Here is a 15,708-nt window from a genome sequence, read left to right as displayed (position 1 = left end):
GATAATTCCAACTTTATATTCTCCTTATAAATAAATAATATGGAAATTATGGAATAGTGGCACTTCTGCATAAATTCAAATAAGTGTTACAAAATGAGACTTTCACATTTCAATAAGCCAAAAAATGAATGAAAATTATAGCTAAACATAAATTTGTTAAGCTCCAATAATAACACCAATATTTATGAAAATTAATTTCTATTCATATTTTTACGCATGTTGGCAATTTAGTACATCATAAGTTTATCATTATGTTTCATATAAGTATGTTAGTTCCTTATCACTCCATGTTAAATTTGTAGTTAGTGTGTGTAAGAAGCCATAGGCACCTTTTTTGGGTATGATGTTAATATTACATCAATCCTTTTATCGCTCGACTCACTGACACACTTACAGAACATAATTATAGACTTAAGATAACATAATTTATGTTACTTAACAATCGAACTGGTAGTACAACTAAAGCCAAAATTGCAATTTGACAAACTGAAATTTGGGTATTATTGGTTGAGTATTTACACAATGGTTAAATAGCTGCCCATTGAAAAACGTGTTCAGCCTTGGCCAACACTTGCCAACACTGTAGTCCTTTCGTTATAATTGTATCGCCATTATTAGGATTTGGCCATATTATTTTGTTTGAATGACCCCTGATGTGTCAAAATTTCACTTCCGTTATTTCTACGGTTATAACTAGGAGGAGAACTGTAAACAGAGTTTATAGCTGGTGATGAGCGATAGTTCGAATAGGTAGATGATCCCGAGTAGATGCTTTCCACTGATGAGAATTTTGAACCTAAAATACGGTTTATCCGTTTTGATAACACCACTACAACAATTGTTGAAAATAAAAGCAAAATTGCTAAAATAGCAGCTAATGCTAAGAAGCTAGTGCACCCGTTTCGTAGGGCACTGTTGTTGAAGCCTTCCACTGAAAAAATTTAAATGTCAAATATATTGAGATAGTAGACTAACTTAGTTTTTAAATTGAAACTTACGTCCTGGAACCACCACTGTGATACCAATATTTTCACCAATATTAGCAGCCTCAGCCCACGAGTCGTGGTCTGGTATCACCTCTCTGCTCTCTGAACTAACTGGTCTTAGATGGTGGTTGTTGGTACCAGCTGGGTAACTATTGTAGTGGTACGTGGTGTGATTACTAGCAGCACGACGTCTCCTTTTACCATAACCTGATGGTTGGAAGAGGTCCATACAGAATTCCTGAAAAATTTTATTACTACATTAAGAATGAATTTCTGCTATAGGAAAACAATCAAAGTTCCTCGCAATTAAGGTAGAGGGATTGGTTTGAAAAGGGTAAACAGTTAATGAGGACTCATTTTGAACACAAATGAAATAATTATTTGTTGAAGAAAAGCTCTTTTTTTCTATACTTACTGGTAGACAGTCAACAGCCTCAATGCAAGCTTTGATTTGTGAATGGAGCCACATTTGTGAGGAACTGATCATGTTCTCCAGCATAAAGGCTTCAAAGTTAAGGGTGACTTCCCCAGGCTTGTTCTCCATCCTCATCGGCTGCTCTGGAACAATGCTTTCGTATTCTTTTAAGCGGCACCTGCAATGTGTGACAATATGCATCATTTTTTTAATCATTGTATCTGTGTCTTAAATTAAAATTTGTTTCTTATTGACTTACCCATCTTTGACTAGAGTTATGTGGTCAGCTGCATAGGGGTCTCCACGTTCTGTTGAAACAGTCACTTCCATCAGTTTCAAGTACCTCCAGGCTTTTCAGAATTAAAAAAAAATTATTTACGACTTTTAAGCGTCATGTGCCTTGGTTTACGCTATTAATTAGTTGACTTTTTTTGTTAACTCTCTGCAGCATGTTCTGTTGAAAACTTTGCAAATAAGATAAAGGGGGTCCTCAATAGTAATTTTCAGTATGTTCAGTATTAAATTTGTCTGGCATAATGGTGGGTCATCTGCTAAAGGTTTCTTTTTATAACGGTTGTCAACGCTTAAAAGCATAAAGATGCAACATACTTTTTTTATAACCTATTTCAAAATTTGAATTATCTTTATACATTAGCAAGCACCGTAGTCCCGCATATTTGAAAACAAGTTATCATATTGTAATGTAGGAATCAGTATTTTATGATTGTTGCTTACCTGAGTGTGTATTAATGGCTGCCCTAAGCTGCAACAAAGTTCCAATGGCCACTGCACCATCAACGGGGAAGTCAAAAGTGCCACTTCTGGGAGTTGATTCTTGGAACAGAGCCAACTCGTATTCCAGTTTTCCTGGGGTTTCCTCCACAATGCCCGATACTCTCGTACTAGATGATCTATCAATGTTAGTTTATTATCTTCTGGACTATATCTTTATAATTGTTTGTTGATATAATATAAAAGTTTATCTGTACTCGTACAAACTTCCTGTAAACCCAGTGCTTTTGTTCTTGTGAACGATGGCTTCCGGGGGCTTGCATTTGATGACCACATCCTGGTCATTCATCATCACCACACCGTCCAATCTTGGAAACCAGATTTTAACGTGCACAAACCCCTGTGAATGATTTAAAAAGGAACTTACCATCAAAACACGTGGTTTATCTAGAGTGAAAGCTAATGGTATATAATTGCAAAATTTTACAAATCGTGACTGAATAATGCTGAAGAATATTTCTGAAGTCCAAATAAAACGGAAATACCCCATCCCTTCTCTACATACTAATATTATGGGGCAATATATTACTACGCAAATGTCTTCAAAAAGGGTGGAAAGGAGCATCACTGACACGCTCAATATAAGAAGACTTGAAAATAAAACAATGCATTCTAACATAAGATTAGTGTTGATGTGGTTTTAAACGTGAAATTTTGAACATCCTTCATCATTAAATTTTCCATGTTTTAACCAGCGGTTGCCATATTTTAATGGGTAGTGGTTTTACAATAACCAGAGATACGTTTTTGATGAGCTGCAGAGGGTGCATATAGTGAGGTGAAAACTGCTACCAAGATGGCCTACTCAGTTGAAGAGAGGCGCTTGGAAGACCGAGGGTTGGGGACATGCGGAACTTGCATTAGAGGAATAGCTAATTATAATAATTATGGTACTCAGACTTGGTTTATTTTATTTGCTTCTTACAGTACACACTATCAAACATAGGGTGAGTTTCACTATGTTGAAAGTTGAATTTTTTGTAAATTAGCCTGTTTACATAGAGCCACGTAGCGGCCAACGTGTATGTATATGAACGTCGATGGGAGGGTAAACGCTGGTTTTCGCCAGAGTTAACATCGCTGCGATGGCTAGCGTCGTCGCAAAAAAGTAACGGGAATTTTTTCGTCAACAGAAGCCACGTTTTTAACCCTAGTGAAAACCAGCCTTTAAAGGGCCTTAGAATCATTTGAAAAATTAAGCACGAATCACAGTTAGCTTCTCCTCTTCCCTACCTCGTTATAGCAGATTCGACCTATCATAATTTCAATTTAATTTGGCATTTTACCATAGAAGTCGGTGATTTTTTTCGGGGAAAAAATGTAAACAAAGAAATTTACCGGTTAATATTTCGGAAAATGATTAAAAAACATGTATTATTCGTAAAATTTGAGCTTTTTATCGAAAAAAACGTCGTTTTTTCGATTAATTTTACAAAATTTATCAAAACATTAATCGGATAATACAGAAATATAAATTTTGAGAGCTTTATCTATTGAATAAAAGTTAACCATCCCCGGCCTCTATTTTACCAGCTCTATATTAGGAGACTAGCGCGGGAAACTAGTGAAATTTGAACGATTCTGTGGCCCTTTAAACAACAGGTTGCCAAATTGCAAAGTACAGTCCGGCATGAAACCAAACATTAGGCGAGGAAAGCATAGAAATAACTTTTTAATACTAATTTAATGAAATTAATTTAATTTAATATTAATTATTCTTTGAAGTTTAACCTACAGCCCCACTAGATAGAGAGCACTATATTCCTAGAACATATAGTGACGAAGCCCTCTATTCAGGGTGTTTCAAATTGCTCGATCAGACTGTTTTTCTCAAAAACTATTTAATGTACATTTTCAGGGTGTGTAATTTCATTATATATCTCTTCAATTGTTAAATTTAAAAACAAAAAACTAATAACTTTTACCGGTTTTGAAAGATTTATTTTTTCACCGGTAGGCGGTACACCAAAATGTTCAGTGAGAAAGTTGTAGGGAACATCCGAAAACGTTTAAATAAAGTTGGTTCGGACGAAATAGGTCTACTTAAAATGAGTTATGAGGTCAATAAAAAAAACAAGTTGGTACTAGGAGGCAATAGCTTTTTACCTTGCTTTATTCAAACCAAATCTTAACAATTGTAATTAATGCTGAATCATACCTGGTGTTACAAGTCGGCAAGCTTCAACTATTCTTTGACGTAAGTCGTCCAGGCTCGTAACTGGTGTATGGTAGACTTGTTCCTTAATGAAACCCCAGAGAAAAAAATAAAGCGGAGTTAGGTCAGGAGACCTCGCTGGCCATCTCACGGGAGTGACGGGACCGTTGTTTCCAAGGTAAAAGGCTATTGCCTCCTAGTACCAACTTGTTTTTTTCTTGACCTCATAACTCATTTTAAGTAGACCTATTTCGTCCGAACCAACTTAATTTAAACGTTTTCGGATGTTCCCTACAACTTTCTCATTGAACATTTTGGTGTACCGCCTACCGGTGAAAAAATAAATCTTTCAAAACCGGTAAAAGTTATTCGTTTCTTTTGTTTTTAAATTTAACAATTGAAGAGATCTATAATTAAATTACACACCCTGAAAATTTCAAAAATGTACGTTAAATAGTTTTTGAGAAAAACAGTCTGATCGAGCAATTTGAAATACCCTGTACATTCTCCTTGAGAACCAAAGGACGCTCTACCTTTGGCAGTTTTGTCCACCAAAATGAAATTTGACTATTTATCAGAATATAATTCTGGCGCCATCTATGATGCGCCGGACAAAAAAGGTTTGCTTCCGTTGTTAAAATTTCCTGGCAGGCACTTATCGCGATTGTAGAGCTAAAGCCTGTAAGTAGGCCATGGTCCAGTGACCCTAATATCGCTTTTTCTCTCTAGTTTTGGCAATATCGGGAGAGGGTGGGTCTAGACAAGCTTGTGATTTGTTTTGATTTGAGTGACCCGCCGGCCGGGGATTGATCCTTGGATTAACAATAGTAGTGCCTACCTGGATATATCACTCTAGCGTTCCGCGTGCATTTCCTAAGTGTTTGTTACGGGTTCTGTCTTGTAGAAGGCTACGTGTTACGGGAGTTTCTGAAATTCTCCGTTAACTTCGCCGAAGCGGCGCTGCTGTCGCAAAAGTCATTTGCTTGTCAGGTTTCTTCCAAGTGATATATCCAGGTAGGCACTACTATGGTTAATCCAAGATTGATCTCTCTGGCTATCTCGGACTATCATCGGTCCACGGTGTCTTTATAATCCTCTCGATAATCGGAAGTTACCTTGTTCTATTGTACATTGAAACTGTTGGCTTAGAATAATCCACGCCGCATTTTTATTGTTATACTAATACCAAGAAGAGATTTATTGGTAGTTGGGGAGAATGATGTGCGCTTCAATCGCGTCGGAAGACGTCAGGCTTAGGGAGCCAATGAGATATGGTGCTGATTTTATCTTTTTAGGAGGGACATGGACCAAGAATCTAAGGGGACTCACCGTTCAGACTTTAAAAAGCACGACGCGTTGTATAGGAATAGGAAAATCACGGCAAATTTTACTTCAATGTGGACAAACTTGGCGTCGCTGAAGTCGATTTCCGGCGTAGTTTCGTAGAGAACCGCTTCCCCAGCGACCGAAAAAAACGCGTCTTTTTTCATTGCGCGAAAATTTTATTCGTCTCGAAAATTCGCCAAGTGGGAACTAGCCTTAAAGGATCGTGACGCTCGTCCAATGAAATTCGTACACAACCCTTCGTTAGCGTGTTTAAAGGCTAGCTGCGTTCTCCTTGTGTTTGTTGCTCCTAGTATTACCACATAGGCCAAGTTGCAAATAAGATAAGCAATAGCTGTGTACAGATATTTTTGATTTTTATTTTGTTTTATCTTTACCAAATAAACAGTAATCTTTGGTAAACTAAATTATTTATCTCTCTTTCCTTTCTCTACTTGGGTTTAATTAATCTAAGCCTAATTAACCACTGGATTTGCAGCTCGCTCCGCTCAAGTCAGCGTTGAAAATGCCGTTTTCGGTTTTGGCGACGACCTAGTTAACAAGTAAGCCGCATATGGCTGAGGTTTTTTAATCAAATTAACTGGAATTCATTTCATTTCTAAACTTAAAAATTTAATGAACTAAGCCTAACAACTTTCAGTAACAATTTTACGCGCAGAAAGTAAGTAAGTAACAGATTTTGAAGTCTTTACGACAATATTTAGTACTACACTGAGTACGATATAATGATTTTAATATCAGAAGTATCTTGATATCATAAAAACCATTGTCCATATTTTGAAGTGGTGTGTTATTCAAAAAGCACACCATCACGAGGGGTCCGACATTTGCAAATTTTTCGTACGGGATTTTGAATCTCAAAGTGACTTCCGAAATCAGAAATTGATTTTGAGATTTCAGAGCGCGATTTTCGTGTTAATTTCTGATTTTTAGACTGATTTCGAGATTTTGGAACTGATTTTCGCCTAGATTTCGGGATTTTTAAGTTGATTTCCAGATTTCTAAAATCATTTTTCTCAAGAGTGTACGGGATTCGTACGAATAATCATCGCGACCGAAACGAGTCTAGGTGGCGTAACGGCGCTAGCTTCTCCAAGGTAGCGCTTATAATCTAGCGTCGGCTACCGACAAATTAAGAAGTCTTAAGAACGTTGTTTCTTAAATAAACCAATAAAAATATAAGCAAACGATGCAAAAATCATTTTAAAATGCGAGTATCATTATTTATAGTGTTGGAAGTCGGAAAATGACCGAGGCCTTTTTTTCCCGGAAAATTTCCGTATTTTTCCAAAAAATAAATAAAAAAGTTTTCATTCCATGATAAGTCTAATATTGTTCGCAAATTTAAATAAAACGGAATTTTCGCCTCATTTTTTCGAATCTAAAAAAAAAACGCGAGATCAAAGTTGAAGGTTTTCCCGTCCCCGATCCATTCCCGACTTCCCGTAGTTTTCGTTGTGAGTTTTCCATTCCCGTTCAAAATATCCCTCTTCCATCCGTTACCGTTCCGTAATTTCTCGCTACCGACCGTTTCCGTTTCTATTTAAGAAAAGTAGTCTCATAATAATAATAATAATAATCAGCTAGGCTAATACCCAAGGCACCACCTTAGGCCTAAGTCATCAAGTGACTTTTGAAGCCTTTAATTCAGGTGGCCCTATCCATTACCGAAATTTTGTAAGGGAAAAAACTAGAGTAAAGAGTGGTTTTCTAGTAGTATTACGTACATCAAATAAAACCAAAGCACGAAATGACAGATTGTACCGAGTCCCGAAGTCAGACTACTGAGACTAGCGATGATGATGACGTATGTACCGCCTATTGAAGAACTTTCAAAAACGAACATGTCCCCTCGCAGACTAGAAACGCCCCTTAACGTTCCTTTACCCTGAATTTCTCGGCCGGCCACTTTCTCGAGTCACTAGAAAGTGAAAAATCCATTCCCGACAATTCCCTAACTGAAATTTTCCATTCCCATCCATTACCGACCAAAATATTTTCATTTCCATCCATTCCATTACCGAATATAATTTTTCACTCCCCTTCCCGACCATTCCCGAAATGAAATTTTCTATTCCCATCCATTACCGACCAAAATATTTTCATTTCCATCCATTCCATTACCGAATATAATTTTTCACTCCCATTACCGACCATTCCCGCGGGAATAGGGAAAATACCGTTTCCACGCAGCTCTCTAATCCAGGTAACACTATTATTAATTAGTGAAATACGCTTCTGGGGCAACTCACGTTGGCTTTGAAGACTGGACAGCGGGTGAAGTCGGTGATTTTGAGCCTGAAGACGGCTTTGCTGTTGTCCTCGGGGTCCATCCAGATGCGGCACTGCTCGTCCGTGTTGGGCTTGATCTTCCGGTTGTCGGCGAAAGCCGGATGTCCCCTGAAACCCGGGGGCTTCTTCAGCCTGGCCGTCAAAATCTCGGCCCCACCCTGCGACGACGTCTCGTGACACACGATGTCCGACACTGCGACCGAAACAGAAGCCGCGACACAATTATTAATGGACAAATGAGATTAGAGCCAATGGATTTCGTTCGGACAAACCTTGGTAATCTTGGGTGTTGATCACTCTGAATAAACCCTATAATTTCAAGAAAAATCAATTTTAGTATTTACTTGGAGTAGGGATGCGCCGATATATCGGACGATAATATTAACAAAGTTATATATTAGTACGGGTAAAAGAGGGTAGCTCACCGGCAAAATTCGTCCCAACTTGCAATGTGGCCTAAAATTATATTTTGATGTCTACTTTGAGGATCCGATGAGTCCGCAGCGATGCGGGGTGGACATCACAGTTTTTGGGGGGGCAAGGGGGGCAGTTTCACCGAATTGAGCCGTGTTTGGTGTTGTTCCCGATGGTACATTTCACCCTGAGTCGAATGCGACCAACCACATGCCCGTACGATGAACCGTTTCCGAGTTATGGCCGAATTTGTACTGAATCGCGTGGTTTTTTCTCTAATATGAAAAAAAAATCCCCAAATGTTAAATTTAGCAATCCGGTCAAGTTGCGTATCGTTTCTGTAGTATGTTTTAACGTTGAGTCGAATGAGACATGCCGCGGATCGCTGGGACTAATAGTTTCGGAGGTATGACCAAAAGTACACTAAACAAATGCTTTTTTTTTTCGGAATTTTACTAAATGTTGAAAAGGTATATCAACCATTTGGCCAGGACCAACCATACTTTCGGATCGTACGTATTATTTTGTGCCAAATCGAATGAGACCAACCGCAATTCCGTAGGATGAATAGTTGCCGAGCTATAACGAAATATGTGCGAACCATAAATGGTGTTTTTTTCAAAAAGTTCGAAAATATTCATTTAAACCACCACCCGTGTCTACAAATTTATCCCCGGACGACCACAATGTATTCATCTTACATACTACTAACAAGGAGACGACCCGAGGTGGTTCTCACCGATTTGGTTCAAAGTTGGGGGATTGTTAGACCTAGATGTAACATGAAACCCGTTAAAGGGAAAAGTTACGCTGGGCTTCCGTTTTGCCATGGCAACCAAAAATGTTTTTGACAACATAAAATAAGAAAAAGTCTATGTAAAATAACATGCGAAAATGACAAATTCTAAGGGTCCCCCCTTGTGCAAAACTTCAATTAATCGGAAAAAAATTATTTAAAAAAAAATAAACAAAATAGTAAATTTAACATTTTTGGATTACTTTGGACAAATAGGGGGGAATAAAAACCAGTTTGGGTGAACTCGAGCGAATTTGAATAAATACGTCGAAATTTTAGGTATAATACAAAATATTTGTAAAACTTATGCCGTGATAATTATTGGTAACTGGGGAAATTATTGATAACTCGGGAAATTATTGGTAACTCTGGAATTTATTGATAACTCTGGAAATTATTGATAATTCGGAAATTATGCGCTATTTTGCATACGGCAGATTTCAAATTAGTGTACAAATAATTTCGGCAGTTATCGCATTATGAGATATTGATATCTGCCATTTTGTAAAATGGCGTCATATTTCTATCACAGTGTAAGGGGCTTATTTATACGATCAGATAATGTAATGTAGAAAATTTCACGTAAATCGACAAATAATTTCGGCAGTTATCGCATCATAAGTTATATTTATATCCACCATTTTTCAAAATGGCGTCGGATTATTATTGGAAAAACCATAGATCTAATTAACTCGGGCAGATAATGAAACGTAGAAAATTTCTGATTAAACGACGAATATTTACGGAACTTATCGCACGATGAGTTTTATTGAAATCCGCCATTTTCCAAAATGGTGTCGGTTTTTTATAAAAATCTATAGTACGAATTCATTCGGGCAGATAATGTAACGTAGAAAATCTTAGGTTAATCGGATACAAATTACCTAACTTATTGCACCATGATTTATATTTATATCCGCCATTTTATAAAATGGCGTCGTTTTTCCATCGAAATCTAAAAATCTGTTTACATCGTTCAGATAATGTAATATAGAAATTTTAAGATTTATCGGCGAAAATATATGGCAGTTATCACGGCATAAGTTTTACAAATATTTTGTATTATACCTAAAATTTCGACGTATTTATTCAAATTCGCTCGAGTTCACCCAAACTGGTTTTTATTCCCCCCTATTTGTCCAAAGTAATCCAAAAATGTTAAATTTACTATTTTGTTTATTTTTTTTAAATAATTTTTTTTTTGATTAATTGAAGTTTTGTCATTTTCGCATGTTATTTTACATAGACTTTTTCTTATTTTATGTTGTCAAAAACATTTTTGGTTGCCATGGCAAAACGGAAGCCCAGCGTAACTTTTCCCTTTAACGGGTTTCATGTTACATCTAGGTCTAACAATCCCCCAACTTTGAACCAAATCCGTGAGAACCACCTCGGGTCGTCTCCTCGTAAGTGCTGAATCGAATGAGATCAACCGCAGCGCCGTGGAATGAATAGCTAACGAGTGATGACGGAATGTACATTAGATAAATGACATTTAATCCTCAAACAGGTTCTGAAAATGTTTTTTTCTTTTTTTTAATTTATTTATAATTTTTTTTAAACATCATTGTATTCGATTAATGTTTACTACCAAAAGCATGTGTGACGTTGCAAGACGTCATATTGATATTATTTAGTCGCGCCATCTTCGTTTTAAACGTTTCTACTTGAATTTTTTATTGCCCCAAAAAAAATGCCATAGAAATTTCAGGTATATTATTATTATATTTCATTCTATCTATTTAGTTGTATTGTCTGATGCAAATTTTAACTAAGTAAAAATGTGTTCGATTGTACCCGTTTTTAAACATATCTTCATCATTTCTTGTAGCAAACACCCAACAATGATATTAAAATTTAACTTAAAAAAAAAGAAAAAAAAACATTTTCAGAATCTGTTCGGTGAAAGCAAATTTAGGGGGCAACAGCCCCCTCCTGCCCTACTTGCCCCCCCCCCCAAACTGTGATGTCCACCCCGCATCGCTGCGGACTCATCGGATCCTCAAAGTAGACATCAAAATAGAATTTTTAGGCCACATTGCAAGTAGGGACGAATTTTGCCGCTGGAGAGCTCTTTTTTTGGGCCTCTTTTACCCGTACTATATCATAACAGTAGTGTATAATGATAAAATCATTGTAAAAGACTACGGTTCAGTACACTGTCATACCAGGAAACTATAGAGGTATACACCTGGAATGTCTAAGGATCCATTGGGACGGTGATACGAAAGCGCGTCGAGAAAAAGGCGGGGCTTAACTACGTCAAGCGTAAGACGTAACACGACATTTCAAATTCATTGGCGTCGTCATGGTAACAAATACGCGATCTTCCCGCGCAAAAAAAAGCTTATAAAACAATGGATTTAAAAACCTCAATTTGTTATCGTACTTAATATTTTGAAGTAATTATAATGTTCTTCGCGAAAGAAGCGTAGTGATACCTAATTTCAGGTATTTGTATGGTTATAAAAGAGATAATCAGGTAAGCTAATAATATAATAACCGTGACTAGGCTTAATGACGAGTTTTCGTCGAATTAGGGTAGCGAGGCGCGAGAGTTTTTATCGTGAGTTTACCCGCTTTAAGACACGCCCGTTTCTACGAGCTTCATCACGGCCGTAAAAATCTTCCTTAGACATTCCAAGTGTATACCTATATAGTTTCCTGGTCGTACCATTTTATTCTAATTTTTCATGAAAAAAAGGTTTGCAAGAGTATATCCGAATATGTTTCTTTTCATTTTACGTGATACATATTTTCTATCACAAATCGAATATCGTTGTTTTTTATTTGTTTACACTCGTAACCAGTCACTAACCCCCTGTCTAAAAAAGGTATTATCTAGCTTCTGAAGTCTTGCGGCCATTCAAATAAAATATTATCATTAGTTAGTTAATCGAGAATTTTCTTATTTATAAATGTTTTCCTGAAAATATTTTTATAGTAGCTGTATCGGCGAATATCGGCTTCGCTTAAGCTTCCAACATGGGGAGTATAGCAGTCTGATAACTTCGGTTCATTTACTTCTGGTGCTACTTACTAGTCTCTAGCTTGTGTAAGTTTAATTTTTTCCCAACCAAACCCCCCCCCCCCCCTAGATACGCCACTGAGCCTTTAAAAATGTTTCACTTCGTTTTTCCATTTTGCCAGGGCGGGCCCTGCCTCTTTTTTCAATTTTCCAGGGCGCGCCTTGCTTCTATTTCGTAAATCATTTTTCTCGAATAAAGGGTGTGTGAATTTATTATAAATTTTGCCCCCAGGAAAATACCATAAAAATTTCAAATAGTTACCTAGGTACGGCCAGCTTCGATCACGCTAAAAATCGAAGTTGGACGTACATTTACAGCGGCCGGTACAGCCAACTTCGATTACGTGTGAAATCGAGGTTGGCCGGTTCTTTTTTATTTAGGACTACACCACTGATTACAGTGCAATAGAGCCGCGACGTTAGAGTTGTAAAATCGAAGTCGTTCAAAAATATCTCTAAAAATGCTGAAAATACCAATCTTAGTTGTAAATTGTAACTAGAATCTAACAATTTAAACTTTATTCAAATTATTTGAATTTTTTCGGGGGGTTTGAACCCCCACAACCCACCCCTGGGTGCGCCACTGGCCGGTGATGATGTCAAAGCCACTAATTCCCCTAGCAGCTGTAGTCGTCACGCGCCAGAAAAGATCCGGTGTTTACCCCCTTTTTTACTCCTGCTGGTGACGCTCCAAAATTGTCTTACAACGCCACTCCTAACCTTTTCTCCATTATCGAAGTTTAACCCGTTTATTTGTTCATTTACGTTTGGTAATAGTAATTTTAGTGACGTCATTTAAGTAAAATAACCCCATAGAGCAGCGGTTCCCAAAAGGTGTTCTTTACGAATTACTTCCGCAACAAACCACTAAGCAACGCTGAAAATGTCAAAAGCCATAGAATCTAGGAGCGGACAATATTTGAAACTCTTTAAACGGGGCAACATAAATATTAGAGGTTATATTCCCCTTAAAGCAAGTGTCGGCTCGATGTGAAGTAGCTCTTTTTTCGACAGATGTCGCTAGCTTCGAAATTGAAACAAGATGCTTAAGCTACATTTTGACCCAAAAAGCGAGACATAAAAGTACCCCTCGCGTTGATTGGCTCCTTTGTAAATTTGATAATAGCTTTAATTATAGTAATTTTTAACAATATATTTCATATGGAATATAATTTAGGCTAAAGTCAACAAAGTAGAGTATTCGTTGTCTAATTATAGTACTCAACAATGGTTCTCTGACGACGTTATTGTTTCGCTATTTTGAATTTTAGCTTCATTGGCCATTAATAGATGGCACCACGCTCTCCAGTAATTCGAAAACCTCACCGTGCAAAAGATAAACTTACCAATATGATCAGCACGAAAATCACCATTTTTCCTTCCATTGTTTTAAAATAACGACGTTATGTCTGGAACCACCTCAAAATAACCTTGTTATAAACTTAACTAAAAGTCCAAAAGTAAAATCTTTAAAATTGCACCGACTTCATAGCGATACAGCGAGTAGAAATCCAAAATGCTAACCTATAACTAAGACGAAATGCTAGAAGAAAAGGTTTTAAAAGGGACGCAAACGTCTGCAGAAATGAAACTGAACATGGCTTGACCCTCGTTTATATACGTGCCGGTGTTGAGGGTGTCTCTATTGTCCTCGCTGTCCATTGTCCAGATGAGCGCTTTCACCATGGCTACTTTCGCCGGCGCGCCCAAAGGTGGAGGCACCGTTCCGCGAAGCTGGACGCGTTTTTCCCGCCCGGGTCCTCTCGAGTCAGCGTCCCCGAGGCCCAAACTTTGCGTTCTGACGGAGGTCAAGCTTATTGTAATTATCATAGCGGTTATGAGCGCTTCGTTGCCTGCCTTTCGAAAGACGGCTTTTTAGTGGAATTGATAATAAGGATAACGGATCTCTTTAAGCCTTTGTTGTTATTACTCTCGTTGGCTGACAGTATGCCGCATTGCCGCTACTTGAAAGACGAAAGTTTGAATTGATACACTTTACTTGAGGAAGTGTTTTTTCCTCGGGCGTGTTTTTGTTATTGAAATATTGTTGTTATTTCTCTGCTAAAGTTTTTAGTTTTTCCCCTGAGTGGTTTATCCGTTATTTTTAGTTTGATAAGTTTTGTAACCTCGATAGACCTATTCTGTGAATATTTTATTTTCACACATTGAATTTTTTAAAGGGTTGATTCTCGATCATAGAATTAGAAATGAGACTAGAAGCACGATTAGATTGTGATGATATGTACGAGTTAGAAGGCTGCCATGAGAGTGGAATCGCCAGTATTCTTTGTGGTAGCACGCCATCTATTTAAAAAAAAAATAAAGTTTCATTTTTTTTTAAATAGATGGCGCACTCCTGCGTGGATTAATGGCGATTCCACTCTCATGACAGCCTTCAAGCTTGCCCGTTTTACTTGAGATTACCGGATAGCGCAGTGGTTGACTGTGGTTTTAGTCTCATTTCTATTTCAATGTTCTCCACAGACACGGACATCCATCGCTACGCCCTCTTTTGAAGGAAGTTGAAAACATTGATAGGTGGTATATAAGCTGACCGTTATTATTTGTCGAAGCATTAGGAACCAGAGCTGCTAGGTATAAGCATAAGCCTATCATAAGGTAAAGGAGCCAGTTTTAGGTTCTTATGAATCATTTTAAAGCGATAAAATGAATCAATTTGCAAAGATAAGTTTTAATATAAAGTTTCTAAGCGATAAAATTAAAAACTTGCTGAGGTTAACGGTAATAGTGAGTGTAGGGAGCTGTTGGCTCGCGTGGCTTGAAGGGCTTGCCACCACCCTCCTACGCACTGTAACCCGGCCACCTGAATTAAAGGCAGTAAAAGTCGCTTGATGACTTGGTCCTAAGGAGGTGCCTTGGGTATTAGCCTAGCTGATTATTAGTATTATTATTATTATTATTATTATAAGCCTTAGCTACGGTGCTAAGGCGGCGGATATTTATCCCGCGTGGTTCTATGTTTAAAAACGTTCGCGCACGGCTTGCGCGCATTCATAATGCATTTCGCGAAATTTAATTCAGAAATGTCTAGTTGAGGACGTAGCCACTAGGAGGTGCCGATTTTGAAAACCAACCTCTTAATATCGGATATGTGATCGTCAAAAATTTGGCCTAGACCTTTGGATTGTCTTTGCTTATGAGGACCTTATGAAACTATCCCAAAAACCGCCCACCGTCAAATTGTTTTTTTTTTTTGAAAAATAGCCCAAATTCTAGCCCATTTTATAGCCAAATTTTAACAAAATAGAGTTGGAAACTTTATAGAAGCGCGAATTTTCGGGCAAATATTTACTAAATATAAACTTTATCAAAACTAAAACAAGTATAATTTTGGTTTTTAGCAGGTAACTATGTAGTCTAATATTACACGAAATGAAGAAAATCAAAATGGCGGTTACATATTTTGTTCAACGGTTGAGCTCAGCTATTGGTGGTTCTCCCTGATTTGAATATTAGTGCAATTAA

At 37.5% G+C, this 15,708-nt stretch overlaps 2 protein-coding genes across 2 annotated transcripts in view; one reads left to right on the top strand and one right to left on the bottom strand.

Annotated features, from left to right (window-relative positions):
* LOC149966229 (dynein axonemal heavy chain 3-like) overlaps positions 1-1,655 on the top strand; it is a 31,646-nt gene extending 29,991 nt beyond the window's left edge. The window contains exon 67 of the mRNA XM_090181096.1: positions 1,408-1,655. The gene's annotated coding sequence lies outside the window, so the exon portion shown is untranslated. The remainder of the gene's footprint in view (positions 1-1,407) is intronic.
* LOC149966228 (uncharacterized) lies at positions 382-14,052 on the bottom strand. The gene is made up of 9 exons (XM_090167510.1): positions 13,798-14,052; positions 8,257-8,293; positions 7,945-8,177; positions 2,397-2,533; positions 2,137-2,312; positions 1,661-1,751; positions 1,402-1,579; positions 999-1,224; positions 382-931 (listed from the first exon to the last, which is right to left on the bottom strand). The coding sequence occupies exons 1-9, from the start codon at positions 14,050-14,052 to the stop codon at positions 615-617; spliced, it is 1,650 nt and encodes a 549-aa protein (XP_090023636.1). The 3' UTR covers positions 382-614.
* Positions 14,053-15,708: the final 1,656 nt, after the last annotated feature.

The sequence above is a fragment of the Leiobunum rupestre genome, chromosome 1, assembly GCF_980474605.1.
Source record: "Leiobunum rupestre chromosome 1, qqLeiRupe1.1.hap1, whole genome shotgun sequence".
Taxonomy (NCBI): Eukaryota; Metazoa; Arthropoda; class Arachnida; order Opiliones; family Sclerosomatidae; genus Leiobunum; species Leiobunum rupestre.
The sequence above is the reverse complement of the archived record's forward strand: the minus strand, read 5'-3'. Positions and strand labels throughout refer to the sequence as shown.

Bases quoted from the DNA above. Each gene is read 5' to 3' on its own strand.
- LOC149966228 (XM_090167510.1), bottom strand. From the start codon at position 14,052: ATGATAATTACAATAAGCTTGACCTCCGTCAGAACGCAAAGTTTGGGC. The intron at 8,294-13,797 runs GTTTGCGTCCCT...TTGAAATTATAG, and splicing joins TCAGTTTCATTTCTGCAGAC to GGTTTATTCAGAGTGATCAA. The intron at 1,752-2,136 runs GTAAGCAACAAT...AATTCTGAAAAG, and splicing joins AGCCATTAATACACACTCAG to CCTGGAGGTACTTGAAACTG.